We start from the raw sequence: 21824 nt of genomic DNA on the forward strand, positions 1-21824 counted from the left end.
TAAGAATGTGTAAATCTTTATTCTGTCACTTTTTATTAAATGTCTCCAATGAAAAAATATCACATGTGATGTGCATAGTTGGTCACAACACTTTCATACCTTTCTTTTACATTATTCAGGATTATAAAATTATGTACAAGGTAAGATCATGCTCTTTATTAATGCAAATGGATCTACCCATGTATGCCTTCCAGTTGAATTGTGTGTTATTCTGATACAGTGATGCACAGCCTTATAGTATGATTTCTTACGAGAAAAATTCAACAGCCTCCAGATCATTAAGTTGTATTATAAACTTCAGCAAAATGTACTAAAATAAAACATGAAACTGGTGAAAGAACGAGTCAGAACATTTAACAATAACAAGGGTTCTGAAAGGTAGAATGGCTATATGGATGAATATGTCAACATCTACTCTTGTTTTGGCCTTTGCTGAGATATTTTGTGTCTATTTTTTTTAATGTATCCCTTCTAGTCTTTTGGTGAAAGGACAACAACAGAGAACTGTATGTACATTTCAGTTTAGAAACAAGTGATTTCATCATTATTGTGCTGGATGTAATTCAGAACAAAATTAACCTAAAACCCTCAGCTTCATATTGAAAACAAATTACTTCTGTCACTGTTTTCTTATATTCATATTTTGAAGTTGTATGCAGAATTTAATTTATATCATAAATACCATATCATTCAGCACAGTAATGTAAAATTTATTTTGAAGTTATACTTCCAAACACAATGGTATCCTTGTAGCAGAAATGAACATTAAAATATATGAAGCATTATGATTAGATCAACAAAGCATTCAACACTCCATAACATGAAATTTTTATAACATACAAGGCTAAGAGGTTCTACAGTCAGGTTTCTTACTTCCAAATGCATTGTCTTGAAATGTAAATTTAATTCTTAAAAGTTGGAACATTTCCCTCTATCTGTTTAATAACCCTTACACTTAAGCTATGGACATGTAGAATATGGTTTTTGTATTATATTTAAATTATTGTGTATATGCCATTAGACTTGGGGACATTAACTGGAATATTTTAGGTTCTCATGGTGATGAATATATTACTAGTGGTCTTCTGGGTTGTGATACTTATGGGCTTGTAGATGAAGAACAAAGTTTTGTAGGAATATACTACTCCACTTTCAGAGCTAATGTATAGAGAGGGTTAGGCTAAGGACCAGGTCAGAGGGATTGGCCAACTTCCAAGGGATGAGAGGAGAAAAGTGGCCCTTTTAGGGGACCAGAAATTAAGTGAGCATCATGAGGAGGTCTTGTCACATTCATTTGGCTAATCTCTTAACCTGGTCCTGATTCTTCTAACCCTAAGTAAACTGTTCACTCTATAATACTTCTCAGATGGAGGCTGTATGTTCCTTCAAAATATTGGTATCAATCTTCAGATCCATACATCGTCATAACCTGGAAGACCCATCATCAAGACAGGTGGAATAATTAACAGAAATAATAACTGGCAAGTATGGTTCCATCAAAAATGGTTGAGTCTGGCTGAACTGCAGCTCATGGGTATATAATAATCACAACGTACCTATTTGATACTAATCTGAAGTTTAATCTGTTCTTTGGTAAATAGTATATTAAGAATAAGTCTTGTGTAGTAATGACTGTTTAGATATGAAAGTAAATCAATCTAAAAAATGAAATGAAATCTCAGGACACAGTCATGTTTTAAATAGGAGAAAAGTACAGCTTATATATGTAGATATACTACAGAAATATTTTGTGCTTTCTTCTTTCAACTAAAAGCTGCATAAACATTATATAAAGAGGAATTATGGAGCTATGATGAGTGAGCAGAAGGAATTCAAACAGGAATTTAATGGAGAAAACATTTGGAAAAGAAGAAGATGAGAGGTTAATATTAAAACATCTTTGGGAAATGATGACATATGAGATTTTCATAGTTGTGAAGATGTCCATTGTGGGTTTCTAGTTTGTGACACTGTAGACTTGTAGAGTAGTACCAGTGTTTTGGAGGAACATACTGCATCCATCTTCATTGAAGATAGAGATAGTATGTTCCCCAAAACATAGCCTCATGACCCAGAAAACCAACATGGACACTGTGAAATGGGTTGTGATAAAGAGAGCTGAATGGAACAAGTTCAGAATCATGTCGAATGGTGGGCCTTAGGTATCAGTTATATTAATCTGAAATTACAATGAAAATACCTTGACTTACTTTAGTTCACTGTGGTATTGGTGGGCTCAAAATGCAAGAAAGAGGTAGAAATTATGTAAACTGAAAGAAAATTGTAATAGTGTGAAAAGAAAAAAAAAGTTTGCAAGATAGGTATAGTCATAAACAGTTACAGATTTATAGGGATGCATTAAAGTCATGCAAAATGTAGTAGTATGGTTTTGCTCCCTCCTGAAAAGTAGCAAGACAGCATCTGCTCCACTGCAATTGTTGAATATGGTACTCGAGAAAGATGTAAATCTCTGTTAGTAGACAGCATGATTGTGGCTTGATTGCATCTCTCTTAAAATGGATCTGTAATTATATTAATGTACTTATTTTAAATTATGAGGAAAGATCCTGTTCTTGAACCTGTCTTTTTTCAGAGAATTTGACATGATGAAAATTTATCAAGGTGGAACTCAAACCCACATTTATCATCATTAGATAGCGACTCCTGACTGAGCTACAGGATATTTTTCATCTTCCATTTCTCATTTCCTCTTATTTCAAGCACAGGATATTTTTGTATATTCACACATTACCTGTTACAAGATTCATCTGCTTTAAAAGTAAGAGCCATTGTGTCATAAATTAACAATTTCATTACATGTCCAGGCTTTGAACAATGTTGATACATTTGTATGACAATCATTTATTGCGTTAATGATTGTAATGACTAACAATTCACATGACAGTATAAACAGTGGTTTTCCAAGAGTACAGGCATCTCACATTTCAAGTATCACGTATTTGTGTTGTGGAAGACCACTAAGTTTTGTTAATAAAAAATGAAAGAAATTGATAAGAGTAAAACTAATATGTACCCAACTTTTTGGAGGGCATACACAATTCATGTGCATAATTATAAACGTACTTCACAATATTGTGAGTAAATTCCTGACTTAGAGCAGTTTTGAAAATGTTGTGCTTATGTGAGGAAATGAAACAGCACTGGGAGTATTACTATAGTTATGCCATCCATTTTGAAACAGAACTTACTTGAAATTGTGTTGTATATACAAATAAATAGTTGTTAACATCTGCCATGCTACACATTTCTTCACATTACAATGTGTGATGCAAAATAACATTTTGATAATCTGTTAGAAACTGTACAGCTTATGTTCTGTGTTGTGCATTACTGGTAGTGTAAATCAGTATCTGCATGAAGTGGACAAGATGAGGGTTTTGCCAAATAGCTTCATGAAACAGGTAATACAAAAGACCTCCACTTTTGTGTTATAAACTTCACAACAGTGATTTGTAACATAATGTTTAAATTAAAGCAAACAATAATCTGATGTGACATATAACCAGTAAAATAGCTTTGTGGCAGTAAATATTGATAATAATGTGAATATAACTATTTATTTGTTGCTCAGACTTGGCTTATAAGTGTGTTTCTCTGTGGGTGTCTTGTAAACTCTTTAGTATTTCTGTCTCCTGGACTCTTACATGGCATGAAAGATAACCTGTTAAATAAACACAGTAGAAAACATATGCATGTATTTAGAATTATGGATGGATGTTGGTTTATATTAAACTAGGATAATTGATAAGTGGGCGTAGGTATTAGAACAGTAAATATGGTGGACCCATATTAGATTACAGAAAATGGCTATCTGGTTACTCAGGTTATCCGAATAGTAGCACATTAGCAGGGAAAACACAGTGATGGTACCTTTGGCTTGCTCTCTTAAAGAGTGGATCAAAATGAATAAATGAATCCCATGCATAGATTTTTAACACAAATTTTTGCCAGATAATGTCTCAAAAATAAAGATTATGCAGTGCTTATAAGTAAATAAAGTTTTCATAATATAAGTCCAGTTAAAAAAATTAATACACTTCATTTGCACAGACATATGTGTTTCACTTAATTTTTTGTAATATAAATTCTATAGTCATTCTACAATAAGTTTGAAATTCTGTACCTCATTACCAGTCAGCTGTTAATGTGAGATTTATAAATTCATCGACAGAATGGAAGGTGTGTGTGTCAAAAGGAATCCCTTAAATGTTAATTGAAATAATTCAGGGTTTTTTTCATGCAATTGTAATGATTGGCAGTTGGTTTTATCAGTAATAGTTCACCATCATGAATGTTATACGTTCACTAATTTTATTATTTAAGAATGATGAGGTTTGATGCAAATCTTAGAAACATACTAAAAGATAGATGGCTGTCTTTTGGGTTGTTGCACCATGTAGTCTGGTAGAAGTTTACAAACATTTCAGAGGTCCTTGCTGCCCCCATAATCAGGGTTATCATCGCTCTGATGGAAGCAGCCGTCATGAAAACTTCAAATCTTACATACTAAAAGGTATTAGGATATATGTAGAGGAATTCACCATAACTGTAAGCTGGAACTGTACAGAAATTTTAACACAATATTTTTTAAATATATTTTATGGTTAAAATTATTTAATTGCAAGCTAATTACGTTTTAAAAAGCAATATGGTGGGATCACATGTGACAAATTATACAAAAACCCACCTTACCTCTCCCCCCTTGAAGCAATCATCATAGACGATATGTATTATTTATCAATGATGGTGATGGATGGATTAAGGCAGGTGTTGCTAGGGAAAAAACAGTTTGTGACAAGAGATCACAAACACTTATTTTAATTTATTCAATATTTTCTTTAACAATGCCTTGGACTGTAGTTATAAAAATAATATTTAGTAGTTTAAACTGCAGTTAGGAAACCCAGTATGCACATTCAGAATAGTGCCACGTGATTTTACGGAGTATGTTTACGTTACTGCAGTGTTTTTGTTCGTGTTGGCCTGGGTAGGTTATCTATGATGTTGGCGAACCTGATAGGCTACTGAGTTTGAATTAATCTATTGCTACAGATCTGTTGTGTATAGTAGACGTCATTGAAGGTTAGGGAATTATGTTTATATGGATTACTTGTAGTTGAAAGAAGTTGGTAAGCCGTCACCGGTCTTCAAAGGAAAGCGCTACTTTACAAGCATGATTAGGAGGAAATTTTGAACTAGGGTGAAATGCGTTGTATATTTATTTTCATTTTTGTAACTGCAGAGTTTGACAATATCTGCACCACAAGAAGTGGCGTAAAGTGCAGAAGCCCGCACGACGAATACACATCGAAGTATTCGAAAGGTAAAGCACTTTACACAGTTGGGTTCCTGTCATGGCTAGGCTTATACCTGTTTATGTGAAGTCCAGAATCAGCACCAGTTTTGCATCTTAAAGTACAGGAAAGAGAGTCATATCTCAGCGAGTTCTTTGATGCATGCAGCAGAAATTTGTCTGTGTTCAAATATATTCTCTGGGATGTGGCTGACTCTTAGTGATTTTACGGTGGCAATGAACTGAATTGTAGTATCATCTCCATGTCGTCTTCCAGGAGAGAATTTTTCGTGTCTAATGAAACTTGTAGTTGAGAAGTATCATGCGTAATATAAGTTATGTCAGGTGAGGAATTAGTGCTTCTTCTTGAAGCTACTTAAAATGTGTTGATCTATTATTATTGTTGTTGAAATTTTTCTTTCTGCAGTAGGTGAATGCCTTGTTAGTAGAATAAAGTGGGCACTGTCAAGTTTCCTCTGTTTGCGTTGTAAATTGTTAAATAATCTATGTTGGTTTCTATTTGTACTTCCGTACCTTTCATTAGCATTATTCCATTGTATATTTTTTAATAGAGTATAGCAATAGATTTCAATTTATTAAAGAAGTCTTTGTTCACTTGGACATTTTTGATTCCAGAAGCAAATGAATACTTGAAACTAATTCAGGATGCAGTTTCTGCTTACAAGCCCTGTTCACAAGAGAACTGCAGCTGCCATTTATCAGTAATTGAAAAAGACTTGTTACCTTTCAAGTCTGGAATCACCAAAGATATGATTAATTCTGTAAAGGACAAGTAAGCATATATCAAGAAATGGTCTCATTGCTTTATAAATGTTTGAACTGCAGTACTGTGAATGCATATTAGAAATATATACATGTTAAATGATGTAGTTTAATATCCCCAGGCAGTTTTATGTACTGTTCATCATTTTGCAATAGTTTTGTGTTTTTCCAGTTCAGGTCTATCTTTACAGTATACTATGTTAAAGTGGTCTGTATTAGGGCTAATAACTGTAAGTAAAGCCCCAGTTCTGTGACAGATAAAGGTGAGTGTGTTGATTATAATAGTTTAAGTTAGGTCCAGTAACTGTAAACAAATTTCAGTAATAGATGTGCATGTTCATAAAATTGTTTAGCTGTTCTGAAGTTTATTATGTAACTTGAACTGGATCATGTCATATCAGTTTAGTGTAGTGTAATAGTGGAGGAATCTTGTTCAGGCTTGAATTTTGCTTCAGATCAGAACACAAACATTTTGTCTCAAAGAATTCAGAAATTGTACTTATCTTTATTAATGTCATCATGCTACATGTGTGCTTTTTGACAGAGGTACCCGATACCAAACCATAAATCATCATCTGTATCGTGATGCAGACTGTATGTTTCCAGCACGCTGTGCAGGAATTGAGCACTTTATTATTAAATTGCTTCCAAAACTCCCAGACATGGAATTTGTTATTAACACACGTGACTGGCCGCAAATCAGTAAGCATTTTGGTCCACCAAAGCCTGTGTTTTCATTCAGCAAGGTAATTATAATCTAAAGTTCACATTACTTTTAAGCACTGCTTAAAATAATATCTGATTCAATTGTTAGTAGTTACTGATTCTCAGAAATGAGGCTTTAATTCAGGTCATTCCACATTTGCTCATATATATGCCATTTTCACCTGAGGAATGAAACATCCAGTTTCAGAAACTTTGATTTATTTATTTAAATGTAGAATACCAAATAATGGACAAAGTCCAGAAATCCAGTAATACTAATTTTGTGATGTGTGTATTTTATTTAATGTTGTTGTTTTGAAAATAATAACCATGTTCTGAACCATATGTATAATGATTTCTACTTGGGTGGGGAAGCCCTGAGTATGAAGTGTTTATCATTATAGACAAGTGACTATTATGACATCATGTACCCAGCATGGGGATTCTGGGAAGGAGGACCTGCTATCAAGTTATATCCACAAGGTTTGGGGCGTTGGGACCAACATCGTATCTCAATGAAAGCTTCAGCAGACAGGTGGCCTTGGGAACATAAAAGACCAGTGGCTTTCTTCCGTGGTTCTCGAACAAGTAGTGAGAGAGATTCTCTTGTTCTGCTGTCTAGAGATCGGCCAGAATTAGTGGATGCAAAATACACAAAAAACCAGGCATGGAAGTCTGATGCAGTGAGTGATTTCTAACTGTAAATAATTTTTATTTGAGATTTTGTATGCTTTCCTTTTCTAATTTATTTAATTGAAAATAAATTAGCTGCCTCCTTAGGTATTTTAATTAATTTCTAAAATGTTTCAGTGCTTCACTATAGAATATGTTTTAAAGCAGAATCAAGTTCGCATGTAAACTGATAATTCATTAGTAATTCAAATTTATTAGTGAATGGCATAAACAGACAAGGATATGGGTTCAGTACGTTGTTTATTACATTCATATAGTGATTTATTTTAAAATATAAGAGTGTTTGTTTCAGGACACTTTGTATGCAGTCCCAGCTGATGAAGTACCACTAGAAGACCATTGCAAATATCGTTATCTGTTCAATTTCCGTGGTGTTGCTGCTAGTTTTCGTCTGAAGCATCTTTTCTTGTGTCGCTCACTGGTGTTTCATGTCGGTGATGAATGGTTTGAGTTCTTCTACCCTTCCTTACACCCGTGGGTTCATTACATTCCGGTCAAAAGCAGTGCTAGTAAAGAAGACATTAGGTAAGCTGTATTATTTAATTTACCTGACTGCGATGGAACCCAAAATTGAGAATTTAAGAAATGAAAGGAAAGAGAAAAATGGCTCTTGATTCAGTCATCCTCTGTAGGGGCCCTGAAGAGGATAATTTTTGTTCATTGTTTCTGCTGGCATGAAGTGGGTTCCATCTCTCCTGTGTCATTTTCCAATCCTTTTATATTTACTTATGTAACCCATCAACACTGTAGCCTTGCTCACTTTAATAATGAAGAAGTGGCAGCTTGTCTCTCTGAAATATGGAAATCTATGTACAACATTGCATTGTGTTACAACCCAGAATATGACAGTGTTCTAGTAGATTAGAACATTTAAATTCTTCCACCGTACATGCACTTCACTGTAAATTTCCTGAGTCTCTGTCCACTGCATAAAATAGAGGCATTGTATGGGCTGATGCCTTCATCTGGTAACTGGAAGCTAATAGGGCCTGCCCAGCATGTTTTTATTTATGTTCAATATTGCTGGTTTTCTGGACTTCGCCTATTGTTTAATGCCAATCCAGGGACTCAGATTATCTCCTTCTATCATATCCAGCAGAATAAGACAAGATGAGAGCAGAGCCAACTCCTGAAATGTAGTGTCTTGGGTGACATCCAGAAAACCAGCAATATTGAACATAATGCACCATCATTAGAACCTTTTATAATTATATTAACATTTACCCTATAGAAATAGACTAAACCTTGTGAAATGAGGCCTGAAGTTGTCTCCATTTCCAGAGTTTGCGTATTTAAATTTTGTTTAGTTTAAGGATGCGTTTGTGTAAAATTTTTCTTAATATTTAACCCTATTTCTGCAACATCTGATTGTAGTCAAATGTCTGTACATTACTGTGTAGTGGTACCAAGAAATTTGACTTTTGTCCACATCAAAGAATGATCCCTATTTGATGCAGGAATTGATTTTACTCCCCTAGGAATAACAACACAATTTTGTTGTTCTACATAATGCTGCCATCTATTGTGAAGAATTTGAAGTCATACTTAAATGTCACATTGTTGCTATGTTTCATGTTTTGAACATGAATATGACACTTCTGGAAACGTTTCTCAATTCTAAGCAATTACAGAATTGTAAAATTGAGCTTTGTAAATATAATATTGAGTATTTGATTGGTGTGTTGGTAATTTTTGTAAATTCTATTTACATGGGCCTACATACACAGCATTTTAGGAAAACAGGAAAAGTAATATGCAGCCAAAGGGTTAATTGTTTTTTACATAATATTTTATACTATAGTCTTGCAGCTAAGGTATAAAATCTTAAATGAAAGAAAAACTGGATAAATATTACATTGTTGAGTAATGATTTCATTTCATGCATACCAATTTCTTGCAGAAAACTGCTGGAGTTTGTATCTGATAATGATGATATAGCACGAGAAATTGCTGAAAGAGGTCATGAAATGGTAGTCAGTCATCTCAAAATGAAAGATGTGTTGTGTTATTGGAAGAAATTACTGAAAAAATATGCAAAACTTCTGCTATTTAAACCCGAACATGACAGGAGTTTAATTGAGAGAAATTCCTCCTGAATGACTTGAACATAATTTCTGTGTTTGTCAGAAATATGTGCAGCAGACACGAAGAAAGAAGATTGTAGCATTGCTATGTTGTGGTCTGTTACTATTTACAGGTTGTGACTTCCACTTATTTTCTGATGGTGGGGTGAGATTTCAGTTTCTCATGACAGCGAGTATGAAGATGACTGTCTTCTGGGTTGTTGCAATGTGGAACTCATTGCCCTGATGGTAGAGACAGCAAGCACCTCTAAAGTTTTAACATATTACATGGTGCAACAACATGGAAGACAGTCATTTTAAAGTAGTTGTTGATATCTGGCATGGGTTTGCCCAGAGGCAATAAATACAAAAGTAATTCTTGATTGTGGTTTTTTGCAACTAGTGTCTACTATTTGGTCTTTATTCTCAGGGATGATACATGTTAATTGCTTAAAAGTGAGTAATTTTGGTTTGCATTCCAGTAGACTCTTGGGTGTGGCTTTGGGTACTTCTGATTATGCAGGTGGTTGCCATGTGGCATCATCTGAGGATGATAAAAATTCTGACTCAAACACAAATCAATAAAAGATAAGCCATAAATTGTTGGAACCAGTTATTTCAAGATGATAATTTGGTAGTAGGTGTGTCTGTATATCATTTATCTATTTTAGGTTTTCTATATATTTTATTTATCTAACAATTGCCAGTAAGAAAATCACTGCAATAGATCATTGTTCTCAGAGTGCAGTGTTTCTGTACCAGGTTATGCAAGTAATTTTTCTTGTATAACTTGAAAACCAGCAGAGTGTACTGTCCACAGATCACAAGAAAAACCATGCTGAGGGAAGTCGTTTCTGGTGCAGTGCAGGGGGAATGTTACTTATTAGCTGGACTAGAGGGCTGCTATTGGTGGGAAGTGTGACATGCCAGAGAGTTATGCTACTACACACAGACTGAAAACATCAAGCAGTTAAGAGTAGCGTGTAGTGAGTGCACCTCTAATGTGTTCTGCGGGTGTTGCGATAATATTCTAGATTAAATCAATGCTGTGAGGTAATCTTAAAGCTGTACCCATTAGAACACATGAAACCCTGCCGTCTGTTGTTCATTCAGTGGTTGTGGAACAAATGCTTTTAGGATCGGTCTTCACTCACCGCGAAATCTTGCGCATGTGCGTATATCGAATTCCTAGCAGGGATTTTCTCCTGATCTGTGGACTGTAGTCATTACATTGTTGACACTACTCCCACCAAATCCAACACTAGGTTTATTGCAGTGAATTGTAGTAGACAGATAATTGGTCATAGGAGTCTTTGTCCTCTGAAGTAGGTCGAAACTACTACACTGCATGACCTAAAATTATTAATGTCATGAGATGATTATTTCATAGATTCCTCACCAGTGTAAGTTGTTGCACATTCCTGTTTTATGAAAGGGTATAAGTGTTGAATCTATCTGAGGTTATGGCTCTTTAAACACTGTGTACTTCATGTTGTAGAAATGTATTCTACTATGTAATTTAATTTTGTATAAAATAAAATTCTTTTCCAATATAGGCCTTTTGGCCTGTTACGGGCTTAAATAAAATTAATATGAAATATTTCATTAAATGTCGGTTGTAAATAGGAATTCTCACAACTTTCTTCCTAAACCATTGTCTTACAGCTGAAAAAATTTACCACAGAGGGAAGAATGAAGCTTCATCATACTTAAAGAATAGAAGCAAGTGTATAACATTCTTACACTCAGCACTAGATTCAGGTGAGTGATTAACTTCATTCCCTGGCTGCTTGACCCCCAAGGAGAAAGCTGCACTACCCACTGGAAAAGAAAGTGGATTGTCCATCATATATCTGCCTGGCATTATGCTTCGTTAATGTTTTATCTTTGAGGACACTCAGATACTGTAGTCTGCTGTATGACTACAATGCACAATATACCAACTCTTTGGCAGTAAGATGAAGATTTTTGTCGCACAGTCTGCGTTACCCTATGAAGTTTGGCAGTAAATGACAGGAGGTACTTGGTGTTTTGTGAAAACTCATGTAGGACATTTTGAGGAATTTTTATTAAATTTATACTGCCAGCATTGAGAGGAAGCAAAGAAAAAATATGATGCCACGTCAGAAATTTGAGGAAGGAAAATTGTAACTTGGGAAGAAACCTTTTTCTATTGTTTTGGTAGAGCTCGCAGTTACATTTGTGACAGACCTTAAAGTTACTCTCTGTATATTAAGCAATTACAAAATCCTTATGAGACTTTGTCAGACACCATTTAGTTTGTTCATGTTTGGAGTTCAAGTGACCACAGATACATGTAACTGAGTTACTGAAAAAGTGCAATTAAACATGTATATAAACTAAAAGACCCTGATTTTGATCTGAAGCAAGATTGGTTGAAGCTTTTATGAATGTTAAATGATTAAGCACAGTTAACTGATCATGGTGCAGGGGTCTCTTGCTTTCTGTGGTCTCATATGCAACTTTCCTTAGCACATCTGTATTTTAATCTATTCTTTTGCATACTCTGGTGGTACTTTTGTCAGTCTTATTCCAGTAACAAATTAAAAAAAATTGTTTTTTAATATCAAGAATAGCTAAAAACATGGAGAAGGCATATTACAATGTGTTTCTTATATACACAACTAGGTTTAGCAGTTGACTCTCCTGTCAGATAAACCTGCTACCAACATTCATTGTGTAAGTTTTCAGTTTTTGTTATTTGTATGTTACAAATGCTAAGACTATTTTTCCAGAGTTTTGCATCTGAGTTAGCTCAAAAGCCATACATAGTGGCATGTAATCTCAGAGCTAGTACTTTCCAGCCCTGACCTTCCATTTGATGGTTTAGAAAACATGAATTTTAGTAACAGCATTACAAATTAATGCTACCACTGCTTTTAAATATACAGCATAATAAAGCATGTATTTTGTCTGTTGGTAATTTCCCAGATAATATCTTAATTGTAGTATCAGGTTTTTAGTAGCCCATTTTCTTCTTGCAGGAAAGTGAAAGTTTATGCAATTTTATCTGCTCTATAACTGTAATTAAAGAAATTTATAATGCTGTGATTAATATATAATTATGTTGGCAGGGCCTGTGGTTGTAGGAAATTTATATGCTGGAAACTAACCAACGTTTCAGAGGTGCTTACTGCCTCAATCATTACACTGATAATGGAGGCAATAAGCATCTCTGAAACATTGGTCAACATACTACACGGCACACACAACCCAGAACACAAAAATCTTCATCTTTAAACTTCTTGTTGTTTTATATTTATTTCATATTGTTAGGGAAAGGTGTAATATACGACGTGTCCACGACTTTTTGTCATGTCATTAATGTTTTTGACGTAAATACGTCTATACGGAAGGGTCATTCGGCAAAAAAGTGAGAGGAAAACGTGGAACGAAAGTGTGTAACATCCGTATCAACAAATCGACAACAATGGTTACCTAGGGAACGTCGTGTTTACTCGGCATTGTCGTTACATTACTGCCGTCAACAATCCGCTTTAGTTATTGCGGAAAGAGCTGAGCTGTGAATCGCTTGTAGAAGTGCGTCGTAGACTAGATAATTTTGACATTACATTCAGCTACCTTCCTTTCATCGGCACTCTTTAGTGATTTAATTAAATTATTGCAGGATATCAAAGTTCATTACACCACCATTAGGATTTGTTGGCAGTTATGTTTTAGATCTTGGTGGCAATAGCATTCCCGTCTCTGCTAGTGACGTAGCTCAATGGGTGAACGTGTAAGTGAAATTGACGTGGCAGATGCGTGATATTTATTGAATTGCACGTGTGAGAGGGAGTATTGCTTCCGATTGTGTACCTTTATTGTGTATGAATATATATATATACCAGAGCTTATAAGTGGTGTAGTAACATTTCCATCACAGTCATGGGTTTGACAATTTCTAGTGTTTTGACACGGCTTTTTGGGAAGAAGCAAATGAGAATTTTGATGGGTGAGTGTAATGATTTCAGTAGAATTGGCGAAAGAACATGTGTTATTACTGCCAAAATTATTATACTTTCGTTATAATACTGGTAGAAAGTAATTTCGAAGTATTATAAAAATGTTTTGTGTTCTGTATGATTCCATTAGCAGTTGAGGTTAAGGAGTGAGTTAGAAAGCCAGTTTGCTATTTCATGTTAAAGGAAATATCAGTTTTACTAATGTATGCCAGTTTTGTTGCCACAGTAGTTAAACTTTAAGCCACAAATAAAATTAGTGAATATTGTTTTATGGGAATAAAGACATTCAGTTTTCAGTTGCATCATAACAGTTAAGCAGTTATAATTGTTATAATTTTTTAAAAAAAATAAAAAGTGTACCTCATACTCAACCATTAATGCCTCTGTCTGTACACAAACCCTAACATATAAGAAAATATACAAGTATAAAACAATTTACATGAGTTATAATGAATTATTGGGCTACCAGTTGTGTCAGGTGGTTTAATGGAGAAAACACCAACATTTCGAGAACCATCTTCGCCATCGACCTCGGGGTACAAAAATTATACGAAGATGGTTCTCGAAACGTTGGTGTTTTCTTCATTAAATCACCTGACACAGCTTGTAGCCAGAGAATAATTCATTATACTTGGTCGCTGTGAAAGCTTCATGTCATACAAATTTACATGAATTGTTTGCGTTGTGTCAGAAACTGACTTTACTTTTCATGATTAGTTAATCTTTGTTTATCATGCCTCCCTATAAATCATGGATAATATGGTTATATTGTTTTATTCATGCAGTATGAGTAATTAGTACATGGCAATTTGTCCTTATGGTTGCAGTGCGTAGTAAATATAGTGAAGAGAAGAGTAAATTGACAAACAAAAGTCAAGTTTCTAGTTATGTTTTGTAATGTGGATGTCATTTTCAACATTTTCTTTGCTAACCTATTGATATACTTCGAAAGATATAGGAAGTGTGTCAGTTTGCGCATCACTGACTGTTTTAACAACTGCGAAATGTTACCACTTTATTTAAATAATAGTTTACATGTTGTATAAAACATGTATTATACCTGAAGCAAAAGTGTTGTGATACATAACAGGAATTATTCAGCAAGCAGACCTAATTCTGTGTAGGTATTTTGAGTAGCACAAATAAAATTCGGTATCATGTTAAGTATATCAAGTTCTTCATTTTCCACTTAGTTGGACTGGATGCAGCAGGGAAAACAACAATATTATACAAGTTGAAGCTAGGAGAAATAGTTACCACCATTCCAACTATCGGTAAGTATAACTGAAATAATGAGAAAAATTTTATTTTGGAGTTCATGCAGTTGTAATTTTGTCATAGATGCCATAATTTGTAATTTTGTTTAGTTGCATTGGATAGTTCTTGTTACTCTTACATTATTGCTTGCACCATCATATATGTGATAAGATAATGGAAGATTTAAATATTTTCATTTAAAATTTATGCAATACTGAATCATCCCACTGCTGAGTAGAAGATATTTGGTGTTGATGTTGAGCTAATTTTTAGTCAGTTGTCTTGCCAGCCAGTTTGAAGTAGTTTTCAGTGCTTACGTGTTCACATTTGTTAACATTTCCATTGCCATTGCAAGTGAAGCCATATTATAAGAAAGATAAATTGCTAGAACACTTAATTTTTGGCAATGTTGAAGGATTTCTGCTTACAAAAACAAGCTTTTTCGAGCATAAAAAGTAAAAGGTGTCTGGAATTGACTGAGATTAGTCAGTGAATGGCATAGTGTTGCTGTGCTTCTTTTCTTGTTATTGCACATGTAAGATTGATATTTTAAGTCTGTGCCATCTTTCTACACTACTTTGAAAATCTTTTGTCACTTATAATCAGGTCAGCTATTTTTGTTATTTAGTTGCAGATTAATAAGGCTGACTCTGGTGTCTGATTTGTGCTTTATTCATGCTGATTTGTAATTTATTTTGTTGTGTTGGCAGGTTTCAATGTTGAGACTGTGGAGTACAAAAACATATGCTTCACTGTATGGGATGTTGGTGGGCAAGGCAAGATCAGGCCCCTCTGGAGGCACTACTTTCAGAATACTCAGGGACTGATTTTTGTAGTAGACTCTAATGACAGGGAAAGGATTGCTGAGGCAGAGAAGGAGCTTCAGAACATGGTAAAGGTTTTAATTACAAATGTGTAAAGAAATTAACTACCTTGTATTCTGCATGTTTATTATATATTGATATTGGCTTGCAATTTCCTTTCATGGCAGTAGAGCAATCAGGTGCAAAGTCACAAGCTTAAAATCTGCCCAAGTTTCTTTATAATTCATTATCAAGTTTCTCAAATGACTGGCAAGTGATAGATGCATGATTAGGTGAATTTTTGAAGGGGTAAAGATGAATGGATGAAAAATGTGAACTTTCAAATGAAGTGGGTGGACAGGCATTATGTGGCCATATAATGATCTTCATTTTATGTATAGCCACAGAACACCTAAAACTCAAGGTAGTGGGTTAATTCCAATAAATGTTAGTGCAGAATAATGTAATAATTTTTATCCATTGAAACCTTGTATCACCAACTTTACTTTTGCGCTTCTTAGCATACAGAACTTTCAAAGAAGTAATAGCTTTTCTTTAATTCTTTATTTCTCTTTTTCACACCAAGCCTTTTAACATTATAGCATTTCTAAGACCAATTATGAAAGCATTTAAAAACTGTCTTTCTTATGTAAGTCATTCCAGTAGCATGCCACACCTGTCAATCAATACTAGATTCTTAACGTTCTTCATGAAAGTATTTCACTGCTAATTTTCTAAGCGACTTTTATCTTACATACTTCATCCTTCTCATTATCTCATCAGAATGCTGATATGTCACAGTAAGTGATAACACATGACATAAAACCAGATTTATTGGTCAGGAAGTAAATGATTTCCCTTATAACAAGGAATATTACTCTAGTCCTGCAAGAGCCATGGAAAGTAATTTAGTGATGCCAACAAACTTGTCATTTGCACTTTGTATAAATTTCAGTTACCTCTTTTAACTTGAAGCTTGTCTAGGTGCTATTTAAAACTTCCACCCATACCTCAACAGAAAACACTACCTTTGTATTACTAAAATCACTTGGTTAATGCTGTTTAAAAAAATAATCACTGTTTATGCTGAGAATCATACAATACTCACAAATGCAGACTTATTAATTATTGAAAAAGGTAAAAGACAAAACTCTCACTACATACCATGTAGACTGGGGGGGGGGGGGAAGTAGGTATAGGTCCTACTCATTCTTAACCTCGGCACTAGGTGGGAGTGAGTGGTCAGTGTCATGCCTCAGCTGTGCTTTACCCTCAGCGCCCATTGGATAGGAGGTTGGGTGGGCCCTAGAAATGGTCTGGACACAGAGGCTAGAAGAAAAATCCTCTGCTTCTGCTGGGAATTGAACCCCGGTCATTTAGTCCATAGTCACTGTACTGACTAAGCTACCCCAACTCCTGATTTATTGATTATTAAGCCCTTTTAAGGGGTAATTAAGCTGTGATACATCAGTAATGTCATCCAGTGATATTAAGTGATGTTTTGAATATCTGAGTTTTGTCTGCAAGTCCTTCAATCATTTAATATGATGTACAGTTCTCCTGGATCAACTTAATGTTTTCAACATGCTACTCTGTTTATTCTGATTGCATCAACTACATCCAGCATGCATTGTTTCACAAATTCACTGTTTGAAAGTGGTTTATTGTGCTTTGTAGTGTTATATATCATGAAAAGCTTGCTCCAGTCACTGCTTCCTTTAGTTTATTCTGTAACTGAAGTACACTTTGGAGTAAGATTTGTCCTCCTTCCAGTTGTAATTTCCTTAACTTCCCTTGCTTTTTCATGCACATATAAATTGACACAGACCCCTTAATAATTTGAACTGAAATGGTGTTTCAATTTAAAGCCTTGAATACTGAAATTCTTTCACTACAAATTAGGCAATTAATATCTATTTTTCTTGCTTTTTCAAAGATAGATATTCATGTGATTAATAATGAATAACATGAGTTCACTGTATCCGTTACCACTGAAGACTTGTAATTCAGTTGTCCTTGAATTACAAAATTTTGCTCATAGAAAGTTTTGTAATGAAGCATATACCCACATGGCTCATCATTTAAACATGAACTCACACATCTGAAATGTACTAATCAAAATTGAATACATGCTAATGAAAATGCTAACAAAGGATGAAACATCTTTCAGTTAGTCATTGAAAACGGGTGAAGAGCATGTGTCAGTTTGCCTTATGCTCTGCTTTATGAAAGATTTTGCTGTTTTTAAACAATTTTATGGTTTATACCCAGTAATAATTGTTGATAAGAGGGAAAGTTCTAGTAGTAGTGTTAGTGTTACCAGACAAAAAATAATTTTTATATAATGTTTAGTAATCAGTTTTTATTGCTTTATGTTTTGTTTTAGGCAATAAAATATTGATTTTTTAATTCTTTATAATTTTTCTTTAATTCAGGAACTCAACCCCAAATTATAACATTGCACTTGCAGAAACTGTATAATCAGTCTCTAATTGTGGATGTAAATTTAATTTGAATGTAAATTTTGTGGTTCACAGCTTCAAGAAGATGAACTCCGTGATGCAGTTCTGTTGTTATTTGCAAACAAACAGGACTTGCCAAATGCGATGAGTGCTGCTGAGCTTACAGATAAACTGGGGTTGAACCAACTACGTAATCGTCATGTAAGTGATATTTCTCATAAAACAGCTTTGCTGCTTTTAGAGGTTGCAGCATACTGCAAAAGGCTTGTTGGAGATCAAGCAGTTATTAATGACTTCCATGGTAGTTTTGAGCAAATGATGAAGTCCCTGTTGCAGTGGACCATAGATATTAATAGCACGAGTTTGTTAAGACTAGTCATTTTCATCATAAACTGTTCTTTTAAGATTTTATTTTATTATTATCCATATATGCTTATGTCTGCCAAAATTATGGACACATGCAAAGTCTGTAATTTTTGTTATGTTGCTAAAGGTTTGTGCTTCAATCATAATATCACTGATATTGTTTTATTCTCATTGCAGTGGTACATTCAGGCTACATGTGCCATCCAGGGGCACGGTTTGTATGAAGGTTTGGACTGGTTGTCAAATGAGTTGGCAAAGAAGTGAAATTGATGGTTGTAATTGTGTCCAGTGATATGTAAAAGCATCTCCAGTGTAAAACTGTGTGAGTGTTTGTGTGTGCGAGCATATTTCATCAATATAAATAAGCACACAAACAACTATTAACACTATAAAGAAGACACTATTGCCATACGAGTTTCAACCTTAAAAGGTCATCATCAGTGGCATCAGGGAAATCAATTCATTTAATTAAAAAATTTCTAAATCAAGTTTGAGCCATTTAATTAAATGAATTGATTTCCCTGATGCCACTGATGATGACCCTTTAAGGTTGAAACTCATATGGCAATAGTGTCTTCTTTATAGTGTTAATAGTTGTTTGTGTGCTTATTTATATTGTAATACACTACACGGTATGCAAAGTTTTAAGAATATTTCATCAAGGTGGAACTTTTTTAGAGGGGTAACAAAGAGTTTATGTGGAACAGAATTAGGCTGCTGGGATGAGTAATAATAGTTCTTGATTTTGACAAAGGACACTTTGGAGGTGCTGTTCATTATGATGGTCTTTGTGTAGCTGACTTATTCTTGTCCTTACTGTGTGCAAGAGACACTCCATGTTCAACTCCTTCCATACAGTCACACTGAATTTACTTTAAATATAAATGATATTAATTATAAATTTGTATCTCAGAAGTTACACTGTATTGTACAATCATTTTAGTGTGCTAAAATATTAATTTGTTATAGTAGTTGTGATTATTAACAGTGCATTATTTATGTTGAATTACTTTATCACTAAAAACACTAAGCAAAAAAGTAGACATTTTGTATGTGTACTTATCTAATTATTACAGTGTAATTAAAAATGATCCCATGTCAGGATAATTTTGTTGACTTGTTACACATTATAGGAGAATTGACAAAGGAAATACTTATAGCTGTTCTCTTTCCCCTTGAAAATGTGGTCTTGCCTTAGTTGTGGATTTTTTTGAAAAACTGAAGTGGAATTTTTAGATTCTTCATTAGTGAAGTTGTACTTCCATTGTTCTTCATGCTCATTTAATTTTTTTTCGTTTTTTATGTATACATATGTTTCCAATTAGCCTTGAGCTAAGGCACTCTGCTGACTATATCTGTGTAGTCACTTTTGTTTTGGCAGTTAAAACATTGCTTTGCGTTAGGTGTGTTGTCCTTGTTTCTTTGCGGTTGTTGGAATTAAGAGTTGAACATAGTACCAAACAACTTTAAAGGTCATGTGTAACATTTTCAGAAACAATAAAGAGAATTCATAAACTCATCTGTATAATACACCATTTTACTTTGTTTTGTTGTGAATGTATTTAAATTACCAAATCTGTGTTATAAAAATTATAACAGGTTTGTGTTGCAAATAGAAGAGGAAAAGGGACTGACAAGGGCTTCAGGCCAAACAGTAGACTATTTTAATGTAATTTCTAGTATTTGGTTCTCAGCATTTATTTTCCCTCTGCACTCTACAATATAAGCAGTATTACAGTACAGGCAGCTCTCAGTTAAAGAATGTTCAGTTTACGAACATTCACTATAACGAACGTCGCATTTCATTCATCACCGAATTAACCGAAGCCCTCCACCGGACCCTGTCCTGGGCCAACAAAATCCAGTCTCCCTCGACTCCTATCTCCCATAGATCCTGCCTGAGATTATCCTCCCATCTACGTATAGGTCTCCCTAGCGGTCTCTTCCCCTCAGGTTTCCCAACCAGTACCCGGTGCACACCTTGTCCCATCCATGCTTGCTAAATGCCCCGCCCATCTCATTCTTCTTGACTTAATCACCCTGACAATACTGGGTGAGGAGTACAGATTTTTAAGCTCATCATTATGCAGTTTTCTCCACGCCCTATCGTCTTCCCTCTTAGGCCCAAATATCCTCCTCAATACCATATTCTCAAACACCTGCAATCTGAGTGAGAGACCATGTTTCGCACCCATACAAAACAACAGGCAAGATTATTGTTTTGTATACTTTAATTTTCAGGTTCTTAGAAATCAGACTGGAAGACAAAGTATTTTGAACTGAGAAGTAGCATGCATTTCCAGAATTTAATCTCCTAACTTCCTCATGAGTGTCATTTTGATTTGTTATTGTTGTTCCCAATTATTTGAACTTTGTAACCCTTTCAAAGGAACATATATTATGTTAGTACTCATTTTTTTATTTCTGTTTTGTAACTTTATATTTCTAATTAAAATTAACAAGTACGATATATTGTTTTATTATTATTATTTGCTTATTTTATTTTACATTACGTATCATATACGATAAATCATAATGCATACATACATTATAATAAAACATACTGTATAGACCATTCGATGTTTAGTACAGGGTTTTAATGCTTTAAAATGGCTGCTAACGTATACGATACATATCGTAAAAGCTCAGGAATGCAAGATACACATAACGAACAAAAACGTATAATGAACGTCTTGGAATGGAACTCGTTCGTAAACTGAGAGTTGCCTGTACATGGTGAATATTATTCGAGGTTGTATGGTGCTCTTGATATTTTTTCCATGTAGGTAACTGGACCAAAGTTACTGTAAGAACTATGATGCATTTGTAGGTGGCAATGGATACCACTGCATGCCCTGTACAGCTTCAGGTTTCTCCTGCATGTGTATGATTTAGGTTCAGCAGTGTTATTACAGTGTTGTTTTGTATGGGTGCGAAACACGGTCTCTCACTCTGAGGGAGGAACACAGATTGCAGGTGTTTGAGAATAGGGTGTTGAGGAGGATATTTGGGCCTAGGAGAGAAGACGATGGGGTCTGGAGAAAACTGCATAATGATGAGCTTAAAAATCTGTACTCCTCCCCCAGTATTGTCAAGGTGATTAAGTCAAGAAGAATGAGATGGGTGGGGTATGTAGCGTGCATGGAAGGGACAAGGTGTGCACCGGGTATTGGTTAGGAAGCCAGAGGGGAAGAGACCACTGGGGAGACCTAGATGTAGATGGGAGAATAATATCAGGTGGAATCTATGGGAGATAGGAGTTGAAGGAGACTGGATTTTGTTGGCCCAGGACAGGGTCCGGTGGAGGGCTTTGGTTATTTCGGTGATGAACCTTAGGGTTTGGTAAGCCATCTAGTTAGTTAGTGTTATTACAGCTGATGATCATGTGCAAT

General features: G+C 34.7%; 2 protein-coding genes and 1 long non-coding RNA gene across 4 annotated transcripts; 2 read left to right on the forward strand and 1 right to left on the reverse strand.

The window, feature by feature from the left end:
• LOC147872627 (uncharacterized) lies at positions 1–5055 on the reverse strand. Its single transcript, XR_015537062.1, has 2 exons — positions 4714–5055; positions 1–3682 (listed from the first exon to the last, which is right to left on the reverse strand). It is a non-coding gene; the product is annotated as an uncharacterized LOC147872627 (long non-coding RNA).
• On the forward strand, positions 5032–11168 carry LOC110830225 (O-glucosyltransferase rumi homolog). 2 transcript variants are annotated; one of them, XM_022064869.2, is made up of 6 exons: positions 5032–5344; positions 5951–6107; positions 6642–6843; positions 7207–7485; positions 7788–8020; positions 9396–11168. In XM_022064869.2, the coding sequence occupies exons 1-6, from the start codon at positions 5227–5229 to the stop codon at positions 9589–9591; spliced, it is 1185 nt and encodes a 394-aa protein (XP_021920561.1). In that variant the 5' UTR covers positions 5032–5226; the 3' UTR covers positions 9592–11168. The 2 variants fall into 2 exon arrangements, with proteins under 2 accessions (XP_021920561.1, XP_021920562.1); XM_022064870.2 differs by lacking the exon at positions 5032–5344 and adding an exon at positions 5432–5659.
• A 1812-nt stretch (positions 11169–12980) lies between these two features.
• On the forward strand, positions 12981–19951 carry Arf4 (ADP-ribosylation factor 2). The gene is made up of 5 exons (XM_022064912.2): positions 12981–13534; positions 14738–14818; positions 15512–15693; positions 18142–18267; positions 18610–19951. Exons 1-5 carry the CDS (start codon positions 13468–13470, stop codon positions 18694–18696), a joined length of 543 nt encoding a protein of 180 aa, XP_021920604.1. The 5' UTR covers positions 12981–13467; the 3' UTR covers positions 18697–19951.
• The last annotated feature ends 1873 nt before the right edge of the window (positions 19952–21824 follow it).

Source organism: Zootermopsis nevadensis, unplaced genomic scaffold (assembly GCF_977971745.1).
Source record: "Zootermopsis nevadensis isolate Lab colony 2312 unplaced genomic scaffold, Znev_1.0 Znev_ptg000025l, whole genome shotgun sequence".
Taxonomy (NCBI): Eukaryota; Metazoa; Arthropoda; class Insecta; order Blattodea; family Termopsidae; genus Zootermopsis; species Zootermopsis nevadensis.

Excerpts from the sequence above, each read along its gene's own strand:
- LOC110830225 (XM_022064869.2), top strand. The coding sequence starts at position 5,227 with ATGCGTTGTATATTTATTTTCATTTTTGTAACTGCAGAGTTTGACAAT. Across the intron at positions 6,108-6,641 it reads ATTAATTCTGTAAAGGACAA|AGGTACCCGATACCAAACCA; the intron begins GTAAGCATATAT and ends GCTTTTTGACAG. Across the intron at positions 6,844-7,206 it reads CTGTGTTTTCATTCAGCAAG|ACAAGTGACTATTATGACAT; the intron begins GTAATTATAATC and ends TTATCATTATAG.
- Arf4 (XM_022064912.2), top strand. The coding sequence starts at position 13,468 with ATGGGTTTGACAATTTCTAGTGTTTTGACACGGCTTTTTGGGAAGAAG. Across the intron at positions 13,535-14,737 it reads GCAAATGAGAATTTTGATGG|TTGGACTGGATGCAGCAGGG; the intron begins GTGAGTGTAATG and ends TTTTCCACTTAG. Across the intron at positions 15,694-18,141 it reads AGAAGGAGCTTCAGAACATG|CTTCAAGAAGATGAACTCCG; the intron begins GTAAAGGTTTTA and ends TGTGGTTCACAG.